The sequence below is a fragment of the Pantherophis guttatus genome, chromosome 3, assembly GCF_059756535.1.
Source record: "Pantherophis guttatus breed Tessera chromosome 3, ASM5975653v1, whole genome shotgun sequence".
Classification (NCBI taxonomy): Eukaryota; Metazoa; Chordata; class Lepidosauria; order Squamata; family Colubridae; genus Pantherophis; species Pantherophis guttatus.
The window spans coordinates 108,731,353-108,757,161 of record NC_142065.1 but is presented as its reverse complement, the minus strand read 5'-3'; the positions used below and the strand labels follow the sequence as shown (position 1 = coordinate 108,757,161).

Sequence of the window (25,809 nt, the reverse complement as noted above, 5' to 3'; positions counted from 1 at the left end):
CATATAGTTTCACCTAGTTTCAAATAAATAATGCAGGAAAATAAAAGAGGATATGCCCTCAAAACTGCTAATTTCAGACAATCGAAAGAGATCCACCACATCATACAAGATGAAAGGGTCTTTATTCTTAATTCAAGGAAAGCATTGACTTGTTTGTCTGCACTGAAAGACCAATGGAGCCTGGAACATAATAAGCAGTCTCAGGTTGTGTTGTTGTTGGATCTCATGCTTCATTTTTTGAGTCTATGTCAAGAAGGATTTTTTCCAGAGGGACTCATAAAGCATATTAGTGGGTCAGGGGGGCTTGCCATTTAAATAAAAATCTGCTTAGAGTTCCTATCAGATCAAGGCATTAACTTGGGAATCAGTTTCATTTCAGCGAATAAGATTCGTTTCTCTACCTTAGAGTAATCAGAGTTTTGCCTTTGGTGGCTTGACCTTTTGGCTATAGCTTGTATTTGCTTCTTTCATTAGCCTGCAACACCCAATCCATGCCAATGAATTATAGCATCGTTGTTCCTCCTGAGCACTTAAAAAGTGAGAGCAGGCAAAAAACCTGATCTGTGGCCAGGCATTCTTGCTTGTGGTTTGGAAAGATAGACAGATGGAATCTTTATTAAAAGGGGAATATTTGCTAACTTATAAAGCAGTTGGCAAGTATATTTAACGGGCACTTTTTTGATAATGTTTCTTCCATAACACATAGATATGAAATTTCAGGTACAACGACCATCCTAGAAATAAGTAATAAGGACTCTCTTCAACAGAGATCTGGGACCCAAGTGGGCAAAGACTTGTGAATTTATCCTTCATGAATGCACTTATCATCATATGTATCATTAAGAGCTTGAGAGAGCTTGGAGCGGGTTTGTATTTTGCTCTCTGAGATGCACCTTTCTGAGGTTCAGCTAACTGAAGTCTGTCTGTAGCAGGGAGCCAGGTGGTAGTTGTCACCTGGGAAAACCTAATGCTTTTTGGAGCTTCTGTGCACTGCCAGAAAGACCCGGTGGCTAAAGTTGGACCATTTGGAGCAGATAGGTGTGTTGTTTTACCAGCCTTCTTGCTGCACAGCAACTTTCCAGCCTGATGTGCCCGACTCCATTGCACACTGTGAGCTTCACTAAGCTGACCAGATCAAGAAATCAAACTATGCAGGAAGACTAAGACTTATTAAGGTTGGCTATGTTAACTAATCTTACAAATATGGCTGTGTTTTATCTCCACCTCCTTCTTAGCATTCCTTTAATTAAGGAGGTGTCTGCCTGAACACTTCCGAATAATATCTGTCTGTTTCAGCCTTAAAATATGTTTGATTCCCTCTTTTTCTGGCAACAGAGTTTGCACAGTCTCCATCAAGGTCATTTTCTTTACTCTCTATACAGGGAGTCCTTGATTTACAGCAGTTTGCTTAGTGACCGTTTGAAGTTACAACATCACTGGAAAAAAAATGACTTATGACCATGTTTCACACTGATGACTGTTGTAGCATCCCTGTGGTCACGTGATTTACATTTGGATGCTTGGCAACTGATCCATATTTACGACAGTTGCAGTGTCCTGGGATTGTAGTGTCCTGGGGTCAGCAATCCCCTTTTGTGACCTTCTGAAAAGCAAAGTCAATGGTGAAGGAAGATTCACATAACAACCGTGTTACTAATTTAACAAGTACATTGATTCACTTAACAACATTGGCAAGAAAAGTCATAAAATGAGGCAAAACTCACTTAACACATGTCTCACTTAGCAACAGAAATTTTGGGCTCAATTGTCATTGTAAGTCGAGGACTACCTGTATTGACTCTCCAAAACCTCCAGGTCTGAGAGATTTTAGTCTGTCATTGTGTGGTATATAGTATAGTGTGGTCCATGGTAACCATGGGCCAGTTCCACTTCATTCAGAAACCCAAACACATAGGAAGTGCCATGATTCGCCTGGTTTTCGTTTTAGGACACTATGACTTGATGTAAAGGTGCCCTGATGTTGTTATGGTCTTATCACTCTTTGATTGTTTTTTTACTTATGGTTAGTGCCCACCTACTATAGGGAAAACCCATTCAATTGGTATCTCCAGGAAGCTAATGGACACAGACGGGTTTTAGAGAGAACTTGGGGTTTTTCATGCCCAGCTCTTATGCCACACAACAAGTTTATTGGCTCAGTTCATGGCAAGAAAATACAGTGGAGACAGAGTTTTCAAAAGGACATGCCTTCATCCCCTGTCTAGGGCAAAAGAAAAGCACATTGTTGCGGGTAGGGAGATTATCACATCATTTGAATTAAAACTAAAACTGAAATTTTGAAAATGTTTGATTGGTAAAGATTTTCTGATGCCTGTGCCATTTGATATTAAAAAGGCATATAGAAAATTGGTTTTAGTTTATAAATTAAGTCTATGTTCTGCCCCAGCTACGGACCCCAAAGAACGCAGCACACACAAAGTCTGTACAAACCTTAGTTTACTAATTAAGGACTACTAATGAGATTTCTTAGTAGTTGTTTGAATAGAAGTACAGTTTAAATCAGTCTTTTCTGAACAAGGGCTGTTAATTTAACTTCATTAACAGCCAACAAGAATCCAAAGAATAATAACTCAATTCTGAGGCACAGTATTTCAGATAACCGTAACCTTACTGTGATTGGCAGAATGCCCAGAAGCAATTTGCAGGAAAACTGACAACAGATAAACAAGAGCTGAATCAAACGTTTCTGGAATCAAGACGCAAAGGAATATGAACAAAGTTGTTTCCTGCAAATTGCATCAGTCATCGTCCTTCCTTAAATAGGCTAAGGGAGTGGCCAATTAGCCCCAAGCCTTACTCTCGAGGAGACCTCCTCCTGAGGAGCCACTCCTACCTTTTAACAGCTCTGCGCACTCATGCATCGAGAAGAGGCTCTTCCTCTTCTTCCTCTTGACTTATGGGAGCTTCTGGAGGTTCTGAAGGCCCTGGCTGAATCCCCGCCTCTGGCACCACATCTTCTCCAGCCTCCTCGTTGTCTGACTCGAGCGCCAGCTGCACAGGCTGCTGGCGCAGCACCACACCAGCCTCCTTGCTGTCGAAATCAGCTACTAACTGCACAGGCCACTGACGGGCCACAACAGTCTATCAGAGTTTTTGGAATAAAGTAATATGATGCTGTTACAATTTCTTAATTGAGAAAACATTATAAATTCAAGTGTGTAGTGCATAGTTTGAACTGTGCCTCTAGCCATAACTCACTACTAGAAAAATGAGCACTGAAGACCATTTACATAAAATCAATGCCCAGAGGATTAAAACCGAGTCTTCATTAAAAAACAAAAAATAAAAATGTCTGCATTGAGCTTTAAATTTCTGAGTGTGCGTTTGGATTGACTTGGAAGCTTTCTATCCTGTATATGGTTAATAGGCATCATCCTCAGCTGAACCTTAGGAGACTGATAAAGACATTTCATTGCTTGTTCTGTTGAACTTTTTTAGACTATAATGGGATATGGTTGCCAAAGGAATGCACAGGCTTCAATATAATTGTTGTGAAGAATGTTATCGAATCAAAGGCTCTAAGACAGGTGTGTTACCATCCCTTGCAGTGTTGTTGAGAGAATAAGAAGGAAATGGCCTCTATTTTTGAGGCAATTTTACTTACAGCATAGATTGAGGCATAGTCAGAAAACGTATACACAGACTGTTGGGAATTTAATGTCTCTGGAATAGGTGCTACTGTGAATAATTTCCATGGAAGGAAAAAATATTCTTGGTGCACTAAATTGGACATGCAGGCTTTTTATAGAAAAGAGGTTTCCTTTCCTGCGCAGATCTGAAAACCTCTAAATCATTATATGCATTATATAAAGGATTGGAATTTAGGTCTTTGGCCTAAATAACTTAAAACTGAGAGCACTGAGGATATATCCAACCAGAGTCATTACTACCACTCAGTTTAAACTGATGATTCAAGGGAAATATTTGGGAAAATGGCAGTTATTTATGTTCTTGCTTTTAGAGTTTATAAGAATGTTTATTCAGTTATCTTTTAATGACATCAACTTAGTTAATGAGAGAGTGGTTTGGTTAGCTTTGGAGCAGATTAGAAATTGGAAGAGCAGTAATGCGATCTGATTGTCAGGGTGGAACTGTGAATACTGGATTTTTTAAATCATCTCAGTTGGGTTGCAGCCTATGTAGATATTTTAGAGAATGGAAAATTAGATTATGTAGCTAAGGAGTGTTTATGTCAGGCTGATGTGATATTCCTTCAGAGATCAATGCAGGCTTCCATAGGAGATTAGAGAAGAATGGCAGAGGCAATTGGAGTTAGAATATAGTAGATTGATTTTAGGGCTTTGATTGACTTGGCTGGGTGAAACAGAATAGTTTTTTCTAATACTTGTTATGGTGAATTCTCCTCAGAATATGAAGAAGTGCAACAATGCCACAGAAGTCTGATGTTTATGGAATGAAAGAAACAATTGACTATGTTTCCATTATGTCAAAGAAATAGGCTTTCTGATATGTTGTTAATGATAGAGTAATTTGAATACCTGTTTTGCAGCTCTCGTGGATATTTTTGCAGGATTCCAGAACGTATAATTTATTGAAAATAGCTGAATTTACAATTTATTTCAGTAGATTGTAATAATAAGACCTATCTTGTCCTTGTTCTAGCATTGGCCCCAAAGAGAAGACAAATATTTTCCATTCTTAGGTATTGGCCTTTAATAGCTCACTTGTTAGTTAGTGTTGACCAGGGCTGTTTTGGACTGTTTTGGACATTTATCTGTGAAATGATTGAGTAGCTAGGCTGTCTCTACATATGTGTGCATGCACCAGGGGTGAAATGCTCCTGGATCGCCCGGTCCAGTAGCGATCTTGGCCGGTGGTTCGGCGATCTGGTAGCGATGGTGGAGCAAAGCTCCACCCACCCGCCCAGGTGTCATTACTTGTTGGTTTTAACCAGGAAGTAAAGTGTTTTTTATGTGATGTGTAAAAGTGATGTGTGCGCATGTGTGCTTCCAAACCAGTAAGAAAGGTAAGTAGATTTCACTCCTGGCATGCACATCTGCTTCATTTCACCAGCAGTTCCAGTGGAAGTGTTAGCGCACATACATGATATGCCTGAAATCTGGGAAAAACTTGAAAAACTGCTAAATTTTCTGGAGGATGCAGCTGCTTTAACATTTGGGCAGTTTTTCTCAACTTTGGCAACTTTATGACGTTTGCACTTCTACTCCCAGAATTTTCAAGGCAGGATGCTGGATGGGGAATTCTGGGAGTTGAAGTCCACAAAATTTAAAGCTGCCATAGTTGAGAAACACTGAAGGAAGGATGTTTTGCCGGTGCCAACAGGCTTTGTGAAACTTCTCCTCCAATAATTTTGCCCAGCCAACTAGTTGTTTATTTTTAACAGAACACCAGATATGTTGGTCCTTAATTTGAACTGTTGATTCATTTAAGATTTGGTTCTTCTGAAAATCCATTTAAGTTGCAATCTATGATTTAGTTTGGCTCTAGCAACATATTGTATGTGCTAGTAATTTTTCACTGCCAATAAAGGAAAATATTTTAGCTCAGCATCTAAATGAGGGATCTTTGGTGCTCTCTGAGCTTGGTTGTTTTCTTGCAGATGTTTCATTATTCAAACTAGGCAGCATTAGCACTAGCATTTAGACTTATATACCATTTCATAGTGCTTTATAGCACTCTCTTAAGTGTTTACAATGTCAGCATATTGCCTCCAACAATCTGGGACCTCATTTTACTGACCTCGGAAGGATGGAAGACTGAGTCAAGCTTGAGCTGGTCAGGATTGAACTTCTGGCGGTGGGCAGAGTTAGCCTGCAATACTGCATTCTAATCACTGCACCACCACAGCTCCTGGTAATATCATCAGCATTGGTAGGGAGTGGGATTTGCTCTCAATTTGTATTCTAGTGGCTTGCCCTGTTAGTGTTGATGGAAGTGATCTTGGTGATTCTTTGGTTGAGCTGTTTTTTGTTAGCTTGTTTGACCTATAATCAAGAAGTAAACAATACTGTAATCAAGGAACTGCCAAACAGCCCAACCAAGAACCACCAAGGCCACTCCCACCAGCACTGACAGGGCAAGCCACTAAAATATAAAATGAGAATAAACACCACTCCCTACTAACACTGATGATGTTACTTAGTTTGGTAATGAAATGTCTGCAAGAAAACAACCAAGCTCAGAGAGCACCAAGGACCCCTCATTTATTGCTGGTTTTGGTAGGTTGTTTATATTTTAAAATTCTTTTTCTTGAACATCACTGTATTTAGTTCTTATGGTCTGGGGAGCTGAAAGTCAAGAAATACCTTGTGCTGAAGGGGCTTCCTCCTGGGTAATAACAATTGGACTGAAAACTCAGTGACTCTGTTTTATGTGCAACAATAAATATTGTGATTTGTAAAGTATTGTTCAGTGTTTTGCAAGATGTGTAAAACCAGCTAGTTGTGATAAATCACACAATTAGGTAATCTATGCCTTAATTTTCTGTGTGAATACAATCTACCTAAAATATTGTATACACTGTTGTGTTTGCTGAGAAGAGATAAGTTTATGTTGGTTCAAGACTAGTATCTCAACAAGCAGGATTGTTTTAATTATTGATTGTTTTTTTTATGCTCCCCATCTCCCTTATAAGGCAACTCTGGGCTTGTGACTACTGGATTTACTGGTAGGAAAAGCTTGGATTCTTTTTATTGTTGGAGCCAACCATAGATAAAATTCAGTTATCCTCTGTGCAATTAGTGTTTGTTCCTAGACTCTATATCTGTTATCATGTGTGCAGATTATTCAGTAAGGAAGTAAATTGAAAAAGTGTTCACTGTTGTTCAGAGAAGACTCATTCTCCCAGAACATGTCCTCTGAAGCTTCTTCTGTCATTGGATTTAACGTTTCTCAAAACTATATGAAATAGATGCAAGGGAAGGCATCTCCATAAATATGATGAATATCTACAGCTGAGGTAAACCTTTTCCTTTGCTAATTTATGATTACACCTGGGATCAGTCTTCCCAGAATCTGTAGGCAATAATAAAGCCCATGTCATTCCCCTTTCATGGATCAGGAAAAGAGTTTTCTTATGTATCATTTTTTTTTTATTCAATTTACATCATATTTTTCTTTTCATTTGAGCATTCAAAATGGCTGTAAACAATGCCCCCACCCCACCTCAAACATAAAAATACGGTACAAAAGCAGTGTTAAGTTGTATGTTCTTGCCAATACTCTCAATGATTACTTTAATGAACCCCCAAGGATAGAATGGTTACATACATATGTATATGACATACAAAATTCCAGATTAAATATGATATCACAAAGGCTGCAGATCAAATGTTGGGAATTACTGCAGGCTCCTAGTGAAAAACATCTAATGGTTCTTAGGACTCCATTATTGATTCTTTGGAACAGGGATATCTTCCCTAGCACATTAATCAGAGACAAAAACTTGTATTCGCTCTAATTTTCATGCAATTTCATGCAATTTCTTAATAAATAGAAGAGTTTAGATGTTCGATTTCTAGCCGTCATTAGCTCAGCAGCTTTTGCCAGAAAAAAAGTTGGCAGCTCAACTGGATTATTTTATTCTGCTATAAATCATTTTATTCATTGTGGCTTGCATAATTAAGATCTTGGTTGACCTGAAGTGGTTTACATTGCTGTTGGAGTGGGTGTTCGTTTTTTTCTTTTTCCCAGCTGAAGGTTTAATGTTGTGTGTTCCTGTGCTTTGCTTCCACCCTGTAATGATACTTCAGGGACCATTTTATGTCTTACTTTACTATAGAGATTGCCTTCAGGGTTATGAGGTCGCTGTGTTCCCAGCATATTGTATTTTCTTGCTGTGGAGTGAACATATTGTAAAATTATACATGCATGTTTAATAATTAGAATTCTTTACAATAGCTTTATTAGACAGAGCAATGATAAGGATGGGCTGGATAATATCACAATAAAAAGGACAGTTAAAAGGAAATTCACTTAGTGGAAGAAATGCAAGTTTTATTATGCCATGAATCTTATCAAGCACATCATCCATCTGGACATCTGCTATGGCCCGTTTTTTCATATTTCCTCCATTTCCCTGTTATCATAATGCTGTCATTGCTGTTTTCCCTAGCTAGCAAATGTCTATGGAGATTCTCAGTCATCCAGGTCATGGTTGTCCCAAAGGTGCTTTTTCCTTGGTTCGGGGGGGGGGGAGAGAAATTGTCCCCTTCAGAATGGGCTCACAATTTGGGTGTCCTCCTAGACTCACAGCTAAGATTAGAGCAACATCTGACAGCTATGGCTAGGGGGACCTTTGCACAGGTTCGCCTGGTGCACCAATTGCGACCCTTCTTGGATCAGGAGGCTCTCCTCACAGTCACTCATGCCCTTGTCACCTCACGGTTAGATTATTGCAACATGCTCTACATAGGGCTACCCTTGAAAAGTGTTCTGAGACTACAGTTGGTACAGAACGCAACCGCACGAACTGTTGTGGGTGCACCTAAGTACACCCACATTACACCAATTCTCCACAAGCTGCACTGGCTCCTTATTGGTCTCCGGTCACAATTCAAGGTGTTGGTTATTACCTTTAAAGCCCTACATGGCTCAGGGCCAGGTTATCTTCGAGACCGCCTTCTGCCGCATAGCTCCCAGCGACCGGTAAGATCCCACAGAGTTGGTCTCCTCCGGGTCCTGTCAGCTAAACAATGCCAGTTGGCGGGCCTGCGGGGAAGGGCCTTCTCTGTGGCAGCCCCAGCTCTCTGGAACCAGTTACCTCCTGAGGTCTGGACCATCCCCACACTATTGGCCTTCCTAAAAGCGGTGAAGACCTGGCTTTTCCGGCAGGCCTGGGGCCGTTGATCTCACTCCTGTGATCTGGCGAGATCCGGCCATGAATGGTGTGAATGAGTTTTTAATGTTTTTAATGTTTTTAATTTTTAAATGTTTTTTATAATGATTTTTTCAAGTGTATTGTGAGCCGCCCTGAGTCTTCGGAGAGGGGCGGCATATAAATTGAATTAAATTAAATAATTAAATTAAAAAAATTAATTAAATTAAATTAAATTATAAATTAAATTAAATTAAATATAATTAAATTAAATTAAATTAAATTAAATTAAATTAAATTAAATTAAATTAAATTAAATTAAATTAAATTAAATTAAATTAAATTAAATTATTAAATTAAATTAAATTAAATTAAATTAAATTAAATTAAATTAAATTTCAAGAGGCAACTGGACTTTCTGGTTTTTCTTTGAAGACATTTCGCTTCTCATCCAAAAAGTTTCAGAGCTGAAGAAACTTCTTGGATGAGAAGTGAAATGTCTTCCAAGAAAATCCAGAAAATCCAGTTGCCTCTTGAAAAAGCACCTTTCTTTCTTTCTTTCTTTCTTTCTTTCTTTCTTTCTTTCTTTCTTTCTTTCTTTCTTTCTTTCTTTCTTTGATTTATATGCCGCCCTTCTCCGGAGACTCAGGGCGGCTTACAATGCTTTTAAGCAATAGCCTTCATACTTTTGTATATACCTGCTTAGTAGGGCTTTTTGGCCTCCCCTAAGCGGTGTTCTATTTTATACAAAGTCAGCTTATTGCCCCCACAAACCGGGTCCTCATTTTACCTACCTCGGAAGGATGGAAGGCTGAGTCAACCTTGAGCCTGGTGAGAATTGAACTTTGCAGTAATTGCAGGCAGCTGGCAGCTAAATACTACTTTAACAGTAGTTTAGTCCACTGCGCCACCAGGCTCTTACAACCTAGCTAGTAAACCATTCATGTGGGGGCAAGTTCCACAGCTCAAACACATAGCTGTCTGTTCCATGGGGGACAGTGGTCTTGGAGAAACAAGCTCTGAGGAAAGGCTCTACAGGCTCATACTCAAGCCTCTCCTGATAACAACAGGATAGCCCTTTTTTCCTTGTTTGCTAAACAAGCTCAGATTCAGAAGTGACTAATTTCAGAATTTAAATTAATAAATCTAGATTTTATTTAAAAAAAAGAAAATCAGCAGAATCCCCAAATCTGTGATCCTACCAACATAGCTATGTTTGTTTGTTTGTTTGTTTGTTTGTTTGTTTGATTAGATGTCATCAAATCAGTGTCAGCTCTTAAAACCACATAGGCGGAGTTTCTTCAAGAAAACCTAAACAGGTTCTTTATGTCTTACAATTCTGTACCCATCACTGCTGTAACTGACCTTGCTGTTGGTCATCTTTATCTCCTCTTTCTTTCCACATTTTTAAGCATTAATACCAGTGGTGGGATTCAGCCAGTTCGCAGCACTTCGGGAGAACCAGTTGTTAACTTTCTGAGCAGTTTGGCAAACTGGTTGTTGGAAGAAATCATTAGGTCAGAGAACTGGTTGTTAAATTACTTGAATCCCACCACTGATTAATACCTTCTCCACAGAGTTTGAGCTTCATGTAATGAATCCAGGGTATGATCACTTTTAGCCTGCTCAGTTGTAATTGAGATGGAATTCTGGGTGGATTTGTTCAATGATCTATTTATTTGTATCTTGGCTGTCCTTGGTATTCTTAGGAGTTTTTCTCCTAAGTGTCAGTAGTTTTTCAATCCTACTTCTTCAAAGTCCAACTTTTGCTTCCACAGAGTGTCACAGGGGATATCACTGCACGCACTACTCTGGCATGTTATGGCATCTGAATCTTTTCCAAGGTCTTTATCAGGGGTGGTATTGACTGGTTTGGACCGGTTCGGGCAAACGGTAGTGGCAATTTGAATTGGTTCACCGAACCGGTAAATACCAGTTCTGATTGGCCTCATCCACGCCCACCTGCTTGCCCAGTTGCCACTTGCCCTTTGTGGCTGCTCGCCCCACCCGCCCACCCCCCACCCTATATATGTTGCCTTTGCCCCATGGCCCAGCTAATCACCTCGCTAGCTCTGCTTAGCTCACCAAAGGTAAGCAATGCATGCTGCCCACTTGCCCTTCGTCTTGGGTCAGGAGCCGGGGCCCTGGGATGCACCATTCCCTGAGGCCCTGGAGCTACTGCCCACTCACCATCCACCTCAGCTGGGTCAGGTAATGCGCCATTCCCCAGCTGCGGCCTTGGCCCAGAGCCGCCTGCTTGCTGCCTACCTCACTCACCTACCTTCTGCCCACCTCACTCACCTACCTTCACACCTAGGGCGTGAACAGGCTTGGCTGCCTTTCACGCTGAGAAGCCTCCAGCTTCCAGATGTCATTTTCAGCTGCCTTTGGAGCAGCTCCGCTGTGATGCCGTCCCTCCAGCTGCTGCTGTTCTCCTGGCTGGTCTGGCTGTGAGCAGCACTGGCAGGCAATGGGATGCGTGGCCGCCGCCCTATTCCGGCTGTGCACATGCACCCCATTGCTTGCTGGTGCTGCTCATGGCCGGACCCGGCCAGGAGAACGGCAACAGCCAGAGGGACGGTGTCGCAGCAAAGCTGCTCAGAAGGCAGCCACTGGCCACAGTCTTTAAGGTATGAACCCAGGAGGGAGGGGGGGACCATAAAGGGACAGACTGCAGCTGGCGGCTGCCTTCTGAACAGCTCCACCGTGAAGGGAGGGAGAAAAGTTCGGCTTCTCTCTGCCACAGCATTCAACATGGCTGCTTCTCTCCTCCTTCTCACGATCATACACACAGAGCAAACATGAGAAGGAGGCAAGAAGCAGCCAGGTTGAATGCAAGAAGACTTGGCGGGCTGAACCTTTATGTCGGTTCTGTGGGTATGGCTTGGTGGGCATGGCTTGGTGGGTTGCCGTGAGTGATGTCAAATTGGCCATGCCCACTCAGTCACATGACCCCCATCAAGCCACGTCCACTAAACAACGCCCACGGAACTGGTAGGGGAAAAATTGAATATTACCACTGGTCTCCATGACTACTCCACTAAGTGCTAGTCTGCAACATTTTCCTTGACTACTTGTTCCTTTATGGATAATGGTTGCTTCTAAACAATAGAATCATCTACCATTTCAACGTCTTCACTGTCAATTTTAAGTTAGTGTTGTCCCACTTTTTCACTGTGCACCTTCCATTTTACCGTATTACTGGAGCTCGCAAATCCTTTGCATTTTCAGCTGTCAGAGTAATGTCACCAACATAGTGTAGGTCATTGATGCTTCTCTCTCCAGTCTTAATAGCAATAGCAATGGCACTTAGACTTATATAGTGCTTTTACAGCCCTCTCTAAGCGGTTTACAGAGTCACCATATTTCCCCCAATAATCTGAGTCCTCATTTTACCGACCTTGGAAGAATGGAAGGCTGAGTCAACCTTGAGCTGCTGAAATTTCAACTGCTGAATTGCAGCTAGCAGTCAGCTGAAGTAGCCTGCAGTGCTGCACTCTAACCACTGCGCCACCTCAGCTCTATCATACTCTATCATACTTAAAATCATACTGATCTTCCAGTTCAGGATCCCTTAAAACATAATAGCATATAGGTTGAACGCTAAATTAAATAATCTACTATTATCTACTAAATCTATGATTTCCTTTATCATTTTCTGTTCCACAGGGGGAACAAATTAATCCCTTGTTATGTTTAGCAGGAGCAAAATTTCTCTCAGGAGATTTTAATGATTTCATTATGAGCTTTTGTGGGCAGTAATACATTATCAGAAATTGGAAGAAAATACTAGAAGTTTTCCTGCTGATTGCTACAATAGTTGGTCTTCTTTGAGAATGTGTGCGTGTCTGAATATATGTAGATGTTTTGAATCAATTTTTTTTTGAAGAGAGTATTTTTAATACAAGAGGTTGGTTGTATGCATATTTGTTCTGTAAATTCACTTAGCTATTAATACTGGATTGCCTCAAAAGAAAAGATAAAAAGGCATTTATTTTGTTTCTTCTAACATTGTCAACCAGAAGACAGATGTCCTGATAGCTTTTTACATTAGCACAATAAAAGCCATTCCTTTTTCCTCAAATATCTTTATGTGAGTTCTCAAAATAAACAATAGACAATTATTTTTAAAAATTTCTTCACAGAACCAGTTGAACGGAAGGGGAACTATCCAATTCTCAGGCAGTTCCCAGCTTTATGGGTTATGTTCACAATACAAATCTTGAGATAATATTCTCCATAAAGAGCTCCAAAATGAGGTTCACTATACAATTATAATAAAATGCAGGCTATATTGGAATTGACAGTCCATTAGAAAGTTCTGTGATGTACTGAATTTATTTTAGACATTTATATACATCATGTTATGAATGTTAAGTGTTCATTGATGACTCAAGAGACCCAGGTTCATGTCATCCTCCTCTGTGAAAGCTGACCTATCACTGTAGCTTCTGGGGCAATAAAAAGTAGAGGAAGAGAACAAGGAGGCAATGTATTTATTCCCTTTAGCTCCTAGACTTAGATGAAAGCTGTGAAGTTAATCAATCAAAATTGTTTCTAGAATTCACAGATATAATTCAGATTATTCATATCTGTCCAAAATGAAAAATAAAAATTATGTTAAATTATATTGTAATTGTCTCATTAAGTACAAATGTACTTCTCATTAGTAACTTAATCTGAATTCTGCCTATAATAATAACTTGAATACGCAGAATAAAAAGGAAACAAAAACTATGTAACAATAAAATCTAAAAATAATTAAAGGAGAGATCATATTAAAGTTATTTTATGCACAGAGGACATTTTCATGAAGGCTTTTTGACTTCTCTTTCATGAGAAGTAAAATTGAAACATATTGTATTCCAGCTTAATTTGAAAAGAAATATGTTGTTAATTTTAAATAGAGAGCCAGTATGGTGTAGTGTTAAAGGCACTGGGCTAAAAAGGGAGACTATTAATTCTAGACCTGTCTTAGGTACAAAACCAGTTGGATGACTATTGGCTCTCTCTCCCCCCACCCCGCAAGAAAAAAAAAACTAAGCCATTTATGAAAATATTGCCAAGGACACCGCAGGAATTTATCCAGCAGTTGCCAGGAGTCAGGGCTGATTAGAAAGCAAAAAAACAACCCCTCAACAAGAAACAATTCATTAAACAGATGACTCTCCTATTTTTATTTTACTGCATTTTGGAAGTGGATATTTGAAAGCATGGAGCTACAACTACATTTGGCTCCTTGCATCTATGTAATGTACAGTAACATTAGAGTCATATATTGTTTTTGTTTGTTTTTCAACATGGATGGAAGAGATGGGGATTTTGGATTAACTCCCAGGATTGTCAGTGAGCTTGGTCTTTGAGCACTGTGGTTAAGAATTAGGAAGACCTCAGGTTGGTGAGGAAGGTCTCAGATTAATTCCACTGGTGGATTGTTCTCACTGTTAGGAAATTTCTCCTTAGGTCTAGGTTGGTTCTCTCCTTTATTAGTTTCCATCAATTTTTTTCTTGTTTTGCCTTCTAGTGCTTTGGAAAATAGGTTGACCCCTCATCTTTGTGGCAGCCCCTCAATTATTGAAACACTATTATATAATTAAATACTATATAATAAATGATTCTATAAAAGGAAGAGAAAGATATCATATGAGAGGAATTATATGGGAGGAAAGAGAGGAAAAATGATAATATTCTTTGTAACTAAGAGCAAGAAATAGTTAACATCAAAAGATTCAAAAAATGGAGGGCAATTTGATAGTAATAGAGAAATTTCAGAGTTTAGGAATATTTACAAATAACTATGATAAAAATCTTATTGTTTTAGTTGAGTTGATTATAAAAATATTTTAAAGGCCATGTGTTTATAATATTCAGTGTTATAAGCTTCTATAAAGAAGCTTAAAATTACTAAAATGCTATTGGTCTTGATCCCATTTGCAGAGCAAGTTATTAATTTTCTTTTATGAAAAGAGTTGTGGAGATGTCTATATTCATCCTCCATATTCCTTTACCTCACAAAACAGTCTGATTCTAGGCTATGCAACTATATATGTGTAACGAATAACTAATATTAATAGTGTATGGAGTTATTTTAATAAGGATAGTCTGAGCCCTAAAGCCTTTAAGAGGACAATACTGCTTCAGTATTCACTCAGTCAATAAAGGGAGATGAATTAGAAACACTATACTGTATGGCCACTCATATGCCATCATAATTACCCTACATTTGAACAGCCATTTGAAATTTATGCAAAGTTGCATGTTGTTCTGTTTTACTACTAATTTGGATAATATTTGACCTCACCTGTTAATTGCCATGCAATTAACAGTTTTTTCTTTTAAAAAGCTTAATCTTCAAAAGCCATTTATTTGATGAATAGTTTTGTTTGATCTACTGAGTCACCTCCCCACTCCAGTTTTTCGGCTCTCTCCTTTGCCAGGTGACCAGCTGAATTCTGAAGAGAAGAAGAAACGAAAGCAGAGGCGAAACAGGACCACCTTCAACAGCAGCCAGCTTCAGGCCCTGGAGAGAGTCTTTGAGCGGACACATTACCCAGATGCTTTTGTCCGAGAAGACCTTGCACGCAGGGTCAACCTCACCGAGGCTCGGGTCCAGGTAATGAATCCAGCACCCCAAAGAACAGACCAGATGACTTACACTTCTTATTCCATCTTTTTTTTTAAAAAAAAGAAAAACAAAAAACAAAGAGGTAGACATATTATCCTTTCTTCCAACCCACTTTAGAAGTTTTTGTTTAAAAAATGGACCCATCTTTCTATTTATGTTGTTTTAAAGTGTATTTTGATTTGTATATGGAATGTATATGGAAACAAACAAACAAAAAGAACAATGTGTGTAATAATCAATTGCTATATTGTGGATATAGATAGTTGCAAGATACTTATCTGCCATAAGGTGGGAGAAAGAGGCTGTCCTTTAGTTTTATCCCTGCATCCTCATGCAGTGGAACAGCTGTTCCAAAATTTGGTTTTGTCTGATAAGGGACAAGAGTAGCATTTGGATCACATTTTTGCCACTCCAATAAATTAAAGCCATTCAAATTAAAATATTAACTATTTTAGCAGGTTGTTACAATATGAATATTTGAAATTTAATACTTGAACATTTATAACAGTTTCATATATAAAAATAATTTCACTAATTATTTTTAAGCTAAAATGTTTTGTTTAAATACTTTTTTTCTTTAATTATGAAGACCAATGTTTCTGTAGCTTGTCTTATTGTATACCAAGTTGTTGACTTAAATGTATTCTGAGCTCCAGATTTTGGCAATTTTCAAGGAGTAAGGATAAAATACAAGTAGTCCTTGATTTACAACTGTTCATTTAGGGACCACTCAGAGTTACAACAGTACTGAAAAAAGTGATTTATGACCATTTATCACACTTGTGACTGTTGCAGTATCCCCATGGTCACATGATCAAAGTTGAGATGATTGACAACTGTATCCCAAGGTAATGTGATCACCTTTTGTGAACTTCTGAGAAGTAAAGTCAATGGGGAAGCCAGATACACTTAAGAAAAGTGTCACTAACTTAACAATTGTAACAATTGACTTAAGAGTGGCAAGAAAAGTTGGAAAATGGGGTAAAATTCACTTAATAAATGTTTCACTTGGCAACATAAATTTTGGGCTCAATTGTGATTGTAAGTTGAGGACTACCTGTAAGTGGGTAAGTATTTGATTAGGGCACCAGCCCTAGACAAATTAAAACTATTCCTTCATCTTTCTATATGTTTTTCTGTCATAAACTTACAACCTTAAAAGCTAGAAACCTCCCATTTTTAAATTTCTAAAACTAAGTCTAGGTTATTCTGTATTCTCATCATTATATGAGCAAAAGTACTGGAAAATATTGTCTTAACACAGCAGTCCCCAACCTTTTGGGCACCAGGGACTGGTTCTGTGGAGAATGAATCTCGTCCAGCATATACCATACTTGGGGGATGCTTCCTATTATATTATTAAATATATGTTCAACAGAATCAATTAAAGCAGTTCAGTGTGGGATTCTATGAATAAATATCCTGGACATAATCACTGTAGGTTTCCTGTGATTTCAATAAGCCATGGTAAATAATTCCTGTAAAACCTAAAGAGTTTTGTGTTTTGTTTGGGTTGGATTGTGCCCAAAGTGTTTGTCCCAAGGAACTAGCACTATCCATATTTTTGCAGAATATCTTTCTGCAGTTGATTTTAATCTATAAAATACCACAACAGGGAAAAATTATTCGATTCTAGAAGGAGTTACAAACTTTCTTTGCTCTAACAATCTGAAGAAATTGGGAATGAGATGTCAAAATTTATGTTTGTGTTTCTAACTAAATTTACAGCATAGGCATGTTGTAAGCCAAGAAAGGCTTCCAAAAAAAATCTTTCAAAGCAGTGGACTTTACTGAAGTTTTCAGAGGGATGCCCAATCTATTTTTAAGTTTAGAAACATATGCTCATTGCATTCACTAAGGTGATTGCTAGAAGCCTCCCCATTATTTTGAAGAGTAAGGGATATGGATTGTGAACAATTGTAGATATGGTATTCATCCTGACCCACTTCTAGCATTTCGCTGATAATTATATCAGTCCAATAGATGAGATAGTTAGGGAGCATCTCCTCAGCAGGGCAAGCCTTTTCTCCTTATTACAGTAACTCCTGCTTGCCAAGTAGAGTACCTACCATTGACTAAATGCTGCCATTGACTAAACTAGCTCCTAGCTTGCCTTTTATCCCATAGATTTATTTATTAATTAAATGTATATGCTGCCAATCTCACTATTCAAACTTTTTACTTTTTAAGAAGTAGAAACAATAACTTTCTAATAGCTTATATACAATAACTTAATAGCTTCTTAAATGCAGTGGGAAAGGTGGTAACTAAGTACAAAAACATTTCTAAAACCTAGAAAACTGATGTGGATATGAATAACCTTATTTCATTAGATTTGATGATATATCCAAAGGATTTTCCTCATACGAGGAACCAGGCAAGCCTAGAGGAATGTCAAGCAGTGGCTCATTGTCAGTCCTTTTCTTTCATTTCTCCCTTTCCAAAGGCATCTAGTCAAAGTTTTAGGTCTGGCTCCTTGCTTGAATGAGTGGAAGAGTTTCCAAAATTTACTGGGAGTTATTAACTTCCCTAATAAACACAAGATGTTTTCCTTGAAGAAAGGAATTCAAGCCAGAATCCAGTTGTGAAACATTCTACACTGGAGAGCAGCATCCTGCTCACCACAATGGATCATAAAAATAAAGGAGGAGGAGGAGGAGGAGGAGGAGGAGGAGGAGGAGGAGGAGGAGGAGGAGGAGGAGGAGGAGGAGGAGGAGGAGAAGGAGAAGAATTTTGCAGCCCTAAAAAACCCTTACTAGATCCTTTTAATTTTTTCAAAGTAGGTCATTGAAAATTTTCAGGATAGCACCTTCCTTCTTTCATACTTGCTTAACTTGAGAGTGAAAGTATTCTCCTCATCTCTGAGGAGAAATGGGCCATATTTATTAAATAGTTTATATAGTTTAGTAGCTTATTTATTTTTTTATTAAATAAATATTTAATATTTATTGCATATTTATTAACATGTAATGATTACATTAAGCCCTATGGGTGTATGAAAAAATAAGTTACACATTTCTTAAAGATCATAATCTCTGGTTAGATAAACTGAAATGGTGGTATAGTTGTTTCATTTTAACTCTTGACCCAATATTTTATCAGTGCTCTCCTTTTAGGATGATGGAATGTATTCATTCCTTTATTTTTATAATTTGTATTCATTTCCTTTATTATAACCACATTCCTGAAAATGTGGTTAGCTAGCCCAGCTCCTTTTGAATTTTTTGAATTTATGTTCCCTGGATCCTACTTTGACATCCTCACTGAACCAAAAACATCCCCTTCTGGCCAATAAAAACACAGTAACTATGCGAATTGAAACTTCTTATGCTGTGTTGACTGGAGCAGTAAGGGATCTATTTTGATTTTGATGAAGAAGATTGCAATGCCTATTTTCATGCCACAGTATCTGATACCTAGTTCTGGTGTGCTTCTCTTCCTAGGTGTGGTTTCAGAACAGGCGGGCAAAGTTTCGCAGGAATGAGCGAGCAATGCTGGCCAACAAAAATGCATCCCTCCTTAAATCTTACTCAGGTGATGTAACTGCAGTGGAGCAACCAATTGTACCTCGCCCAGCACCAAGAGCCACTGACTATCTCTCCTGGGGAACTGCCTCTCCTTACAGGTGACTATATATCTTGTACCCCTGTTGGTTGCCTCTGATTCACTGCAGACACCTGTCATTCCTTCCAGGTGGGTGACAAAGCCTAATAAATTTTATGTATCCTGAGGCATGTATGTCCAAATAAGGAGAATGTTCAAATAAGGGGAAACCTAGATAAGGACCGTAGAAGCCTATCTCAGTTATGAACTGAATGAGAGCAATTTCCAATGCCCTCAGCCAACTAACGTTTGCAAAATTCTTTGGGAAAAGCTAGTTTGGCAAGCTAGTTTCAAAACAAAAACGTGTAGATTATAGTCTAAAATAGGCTACATTGAGAATTTACACTCTTTCTGGCCTGGAGAATTTACACTCTTTCTGGCCTGGACACCATGCATAAGTGGAAAGAGCTATTGAAAAATAGAAAAAGAGGGTTTAATAGAGTTTGGCAGCCTCTTCTGTAAAAACAAAGAAGATAAGAAAAGAAAGTGATTGAGTAATGGGACACACACTGGACTCACTTGAATTCCATTGTGACCCTTGTTTACTTGGTTTAAATAGCTAACAGAATATATATATATATATATATATATATATATATATATATATATATATATATATATATATATATATATATATATATATTCAGAACTAATGATTCTCTTTATAAAGCAAAATATTGTAGCAAGACCCCTCTCCCGAATGGTACATAGATGATGACTTATTTGATTTCAGTGATTTGATTCGATTTGATATTTAAGTTTATTGCACCTTTATTTTTATAAATAATTCAAGGTGGCAAATGTAATAGATATATTACTTCTCCTTCTTCTTAGTGTTGTTTCCTTAAAACAAGAATCCTGTGAGATAGGTTTAGCCGAGAGAGAGTGAAGTCTAGCCTAAAGTCACCCAACAGGTTTTCATGCTTAAAGCAGGACTACAATTCACAATCTCCTGGTTGCTAGCCTTGTACCTTTACCACTAGAACAAACTGACTCCCAATTATGCTATCATATTCGATTCTAAGCCATAAAACATAATTCAGAATCCGCAGCAGCTGAATTCGCACACCACACTGTACTGTATAGTTTGGCTTAGCATGTTAAACAAATACAGAAAGAGATACCCATATGGGGCAAAACAGTCAAAAGCTGAAAACTACAATGTTTTTTCAAGCTAAGAATCGTACTTAGATGCTGAGCAATGTTTTAAGGAGGAGGTAGGGCCAGGACGTCAATAAAGTGTGATCGGTTTAAAATTAACCAAATACATTTGATTATATCCTTGATTATTCTTCAACCTCTTCAGAGGGCCAATTGTTCAACAAAATGAATTTTAATGTGGAGAAAAGCAAAGTTTTACATTTAGGCAGGAAAAATCAAAGGTATAAGTACAGATTAGGTGAGACCTGGCTCAAAAACAGTAACTGTGAGAGGGACCTTGGAGTCCTAGTGGATGATCACTTGACTATGGGCCAGCAGTGTGCAGCAGCAGCCAAAAAAGCTAATACAATCCTGGGTTGTATAAATGGAGGCATAGAATCAAGATCACATGAAACCACTTTATAAGACCCTAGTAAGACCAGACCTGAAATACTGCAACCAATTTTGGTCACCATACTACAAAAAAGATGTTGAGACTTTGGAAAAAGTTCAGAAAAGAGCAACTAAGATGACCAAAGGCCTGGAGACTAAAATATAAAGAACAGCTGCAGGATTTGGGTTTGGCTAGTCTAAGGAAAGGAAGAATCAGGGGCAACATGTTAGCAGTATTCCAGTATTTGAATGGATGCCACAAAGAAAAGGGGGTCAAATTTTTATCCAAAGCACCAGATGGCAGGACAAGAAACAATGGTTGGAAACTAATCAAAGAGAGAAGCAACCTGGAATTAAGGAGAACCTTCCTAACAGTGAGGACAATTAACAATGAACAGCCTGTCTTTGGAAATTCTGGGTGCTCCATCATTGGAAGTTTTTAAGAAGAGACTAGACAGTCATTTATCTGAAATAGTATAGATTCTCCTGCTTGAGCAAGGGACTGGACTAGAAGACCTCCAAGGTCCCTTCCAGCTCTATTCTATTCTGTTCTAAACCTGATATTGGGACCCTCTTGAAGCCAAGCATGGCCCTGTCCCAGTATACCTACTTCTATCGTACACCACTGCTTTCATATTTTACTGATTCTTCTTAAAACGTTGACAATATCCTCCCTTTTGGAAGTTGGTTGGCTGATCAGTCTGTAAAGCGCTGAGTGGTAGAGAATCAGCCCTCCAGATACACAAGCCTAGTCTTGTTGCTACATACAGCCTTACTCAATTTATCTCCCTGTAAGGCATGCCTGACCTGTACCCTGAGGGTGGAAGGAAAAGGATGTTGGGTAAAAACCATCCTGAGCCAAATGTTGCTCTCAGCCTCAGAAGTAGGAGTGCAACTCAGCTCTCCTTTCTGTGGTAACTGCTGACAGTGGCCATTTCTCTGGAATTTCTATTGGACAGGCTGCTGTGTCATCTTTTTTTTCATCTGTGCAGATCCTTCCTAATTTAGTCCAAGCAATTAAGGATCAAACCCTGGACATGATGATACTGCAGTGCTATGCAGCCAATATGACCAAGTGATGCTGGCACTTCTCAGTTCCATTTGGACAGCAATGCTTTGTGTGCTCCAGTCTGAGCCACAGACACCTATTCTTCACTTTTTCATTAATCTCTGAAAAATGGTTTGGTGCATCTTTGTCATTTTGACTCTACAATGACTCATTACATCTCACCTGGCAAGCTGCCCTTTTAATTACTGACAAATTATGAGAAAAGGTCATGTTTTCACAGTAATTGGCTCCTGTGCCCAAAGGAAGAACTGTTCCCAGGCCTAATCACTGTTGTTTTCTTCTCTTATACCATTGGCAGCTCTTTTGCCTGCCACCCTCAAGGATCATCCTTTGAAAGTATTTTTTTTCCAAAGGGAGAAAAAAGAAGAAGAAAAAAACGAAAGCAAACAGTATTTCGCAAAACTCATGGGAAATGCCCTTGGCTAAACTCTGTATAACAAAGTAAAACAAACAAAAATAAATGTGGACCATGTTTTTGCTTGGTATGTAATTTTTTTTTAAATTTAAATTTTATTTTGATTGCCAGTAAGCCTGAGAAAAGCAAGGCAGAACCCAAAGACTGATTGATCTGGCAAACAAACAGTAATGGGGTTTAAACCACTGGGAATATTTCCAGCGCCAGACTCTTGGAAATGAATGGGTTTATTTGAGGAACTTGGTAAACCTAAAGGAGTTAGTTCATTACTCTTCAAAGAATTGGGTACTGAACCACTGGAACAAACTTGGTGCACCAGTTCTCAGAAGTGTTCATTACAGATGCCACTGGTCAATGCCTGATTAAAATTAAGCTGTCAAACTCAAAACAGATTTCCAGGGAACTCACAAATAGACAGCACACCAACAGCACACACACTGAGTAGATACAGAAAGCAAAATGTAGCTTACTGAAGATAGTTGGAAATAGTTTCCAAAAAAAGAAAAAGAAAAAAAATCAGAATATTCTTTTGACTACTTTTAATTTAGCTCTGTGGGTTTTTAAAACATTGACCACTACTTTTACTGTACTCATGTCAGTGAGACTTTTGTGAATCAGAAGGGCCTATGAGTTCTACTCAGATCTTTTCTTCAGAAACTTTTGCCTGGTGGTGATCCAGACTCTGGAATGGAGGGATCCAAGGGAATTCTGCATTCCTGATTGTAGCAGGATTAGCAGCCCTATAAAAGTTTCAATTTATACTTTGTAGGATTTGATTCCTAGATTCTTCCTCCAGTGATAAATCTAATCTGTAGACAAAAATGTATAAGACTCTGGAGCCTGAATGAAATCATAAGAGCCACAGATATGAAAAATACCCATGACTAAAAAGATCAAAGTGCTATCAGACGGTGGTCCCATTTATTTTGTGCCCTGGTTAAACATGTGCAAATTCATTTATCCTTTGCATAATCCATTTATGTTCCTTTTTAATGCTACTTATCAAAAATTCTGACATATGCACTGAAGTAAATAAACTTGCTTTTAGAGGAATAGTAAACATTGATATGCTTAGGAAGTATGCCCATAGAAATGAATTGTCTGTAAATTAAAATATATATTAATCCCCTCGTTCGACATTGGAATATGCATTGTGATAAGAATGGTAGTTCCTTTGATACTCTGATTTGGGATGTAGAAGCAGTTCTTCCAAACTAAATGTGTGTTTGCTTGCTAAGCAAGAGAACCTTGACAAACTGAATTCACCTGTTTAAGGATTAGATGGTTATTAATATCTTGTATGTGTACAATATGGATAACGGCTCTTCCTAAGACTAGCAGTGTCTCTCCAGCTGGTGCTCTACAGACAGCTTGGATTTACAATTCCCAGAATTCCCAACTGGCATGACTGCACAGTTCCAATTTATCTGCAGGGCACCAGATTATGGATGTCTGTACCAAATTATCAGTCTTTTCCACAATCTAGATTTAGATCTGGAATGGTTCCTATTCCAGTTGTTCCTAATTCAGAGTAGTAAACATAATATGAAGGTCTGATATATGAAAGGATATTTTGTTTCCATTACAAATGTTGTTGTTGGGTTGTAATTATTTTAGGATCAGGATGCAATTATATGTACACAGGGAATGCTAACTTTTTTTTTTAATGCATTCAATTTAAATCAGTTTGGTTTTCTTATTGCCCCACCCTTTTTTTTTTTGAGCCATAGCTCTGGCACATCACTCCAAGATCAGTAGTACTCTTGAAAATTAAGATTGGTGGAATACAGTTGCATAATATGGCTGTAAATGTTTGACTCCAAGCTTTTATCCCTCCACTTTTCTTAGCCACGTCATTTGCAAATGCCATGTAAAGGTTTAACTGCTAAAAATCAAACTGCATTGTAAGACTTGGGCAGGCTAGCTAGCTATTTTTCTGGATATTTGACATCATCAGGTGACCTGAATGCACATGAATTGTAGAATCAAAATATGATGTGTTGTTGTTGTTGTTTTTCCCTCCTTCCCCTCTTTTTTTTCTGCCTCCCAGCACTGCCATGGCTTCTTATTCTGCTTCCTGTACCAATGCCAGCCCAGCTCAGGGCATGAATATGGCTAACAGCATTGCCAATCTGAGACTGAAGGCAAAGGAATATAGTTTACAGAGGAACCAGGTGCCAACCGTAAATTAGAGAGCAGCAACCTGTAAGAACAGCCCAAATCTAGAAAGAAAAGTCCCTGCCTGGGGCAACTGTCCTGCTTTGCCATTTGTTGAGACCTAGAAAGCCCACCAACCCAAGCTAAAGCATTGGGGATAAAAGCAGGATCTGAATGAATGGAAAACAGTTTCCAACATGATGCTACAAATACAAATTCAAGTACAAATACAAATAACCCCACAATATTGCCAAAGTGCCAAGAAATCTCTTCCAAGAACTTTTTCGGTGAAGGATACAAGGTTTGAATTAATCCTAGGAATGACTGCAAATCCAAAGATCCTGCACTTGACTCTTCTGTGTCCCCCATTTGACTTCTTTGTTTGCCCCTCACCTCTTTTATTTGAACCTTCTAAAATACTCTTAAATCTTATGCCAAAGATCCTCATGGTCATTGATGCTCTGATCCATTCAAAGCACAAGGGATCCCAACTGATGTTGTGACCACCAGCATATGCCAGACGCCTTAGCATCTAAACTTTTATGTCTATTGGCTAGAATCTCGCCTTCTCTTAGCTGTTTGAAGTCAATTTTGATTATAGATAAGTGTGTCTTACTGTTTATTCTGCCACAACCTCTTTGATATTGTTTTGCTGGTTTCCAAAGAATCACTAAATATAAAATTACGTAATTTTGAACCAATTTCTGCCAATATAGGAGTGTAAAAAATTTTCAAATCACATAGAACACTTCATCGTGGTGAAAATGTATAAGAATGTATTTGAGATATTACTCTGTGGAATTGAAAAGCTGGTACAAACCTACAAATCTTGGAGAAACCCAAAGAGCAGAATCCAGATGTGTAGGTACTATAAATGAAAGTTAATTTCCAATACAAAAATCAGAGGCCTTAATCTAATACAGAGATAGGCGTGCTTAACCCTATTGTATTGGACTAAGTCTCCACATACTTTCTTTGCTACTTGTTTTGTTTCATGCCACACTCAACAGTGGTGCCTGAAATCATTTGATTTATATATACTGTATATATTTATATATATAAGATATACATACAAGCTTTGTGAGTTTTCCTTTTTTTTATTAAACAAATAAAATGAACTGAAAGCGTTCTGGTTGTAAGTGGATCCTGTAGAATTTCTAAAGTAATCAATTTCTGCTGTGTTGTGCTGTGGAAGACAACTGTCAGGAGTAAAGTATGAATCCCTCAGATGGATCATGGAATATGACAGCCTAATAGAGCTGGAAACAATGCACTGGTCTGCAATATTCTTTCTGCCTAGTTAAAAAATAAAGAACATAATTATACAGATAATGCTTTTCTCCCTTTCCATGAGCTGGCTGATCTAGATGTCTTTTGCTTAAGAAGTATTAAAGAAGCTCCAGACTGGTGAAAGAATTCAGAAAAGAACCACCCAGAGTTATTTGCTGAGATAGGTGGCTATAAAAATCAATCAATCCCTAGCATTTACCACTAGCACTTAGATTTATATACCACTTCACAGTACTTTACAGCCCTCTCTAAGCAGTTTACATAGTCAGCATATTGCCCCCAATAATCTGGGTCCTCAT

General features: G+C 38.4%; 1 protein-coding gene across 3 annotated transcripts in view; it reads left to right on the top strand.

Moving 5' to 3' along the window:
- Window positions 1-25,348, top strand: part of PRRX1 (paired related homeobox 1) — a 91,937-nt gene extending 66,589 nt beyond the window's left edge. For 2 of the 3 annotated variants that reach the window (XM_034409847.3, XM_060690166.1), the window contains exons 2-4: window positions 15,256-15,431; window positions 18,887-19,068; window positions 24,114-25,348. In XM_034409847.3, coding sequence (XP_034265738.1) covers window positions 15,256-15,431; window positions 18,887-19,068; window positions 24,114-24,255 — 500 coding nt within the window. In that variant the 3' untranslated portion in view covers window positions 24,256-25,348. Of the gene's footprint in view, window positions 1-15,255; window positions 15,432-18,886; window positions 19,137-24,113 lie in introns of all 3 variants that reach the window. The other variant, XR_004589920.3, reaches the window with a different exon arrangement.
- The last annotated feature ends 461 nt before the right edge of the window (window positions 25,349-25,809 follow it).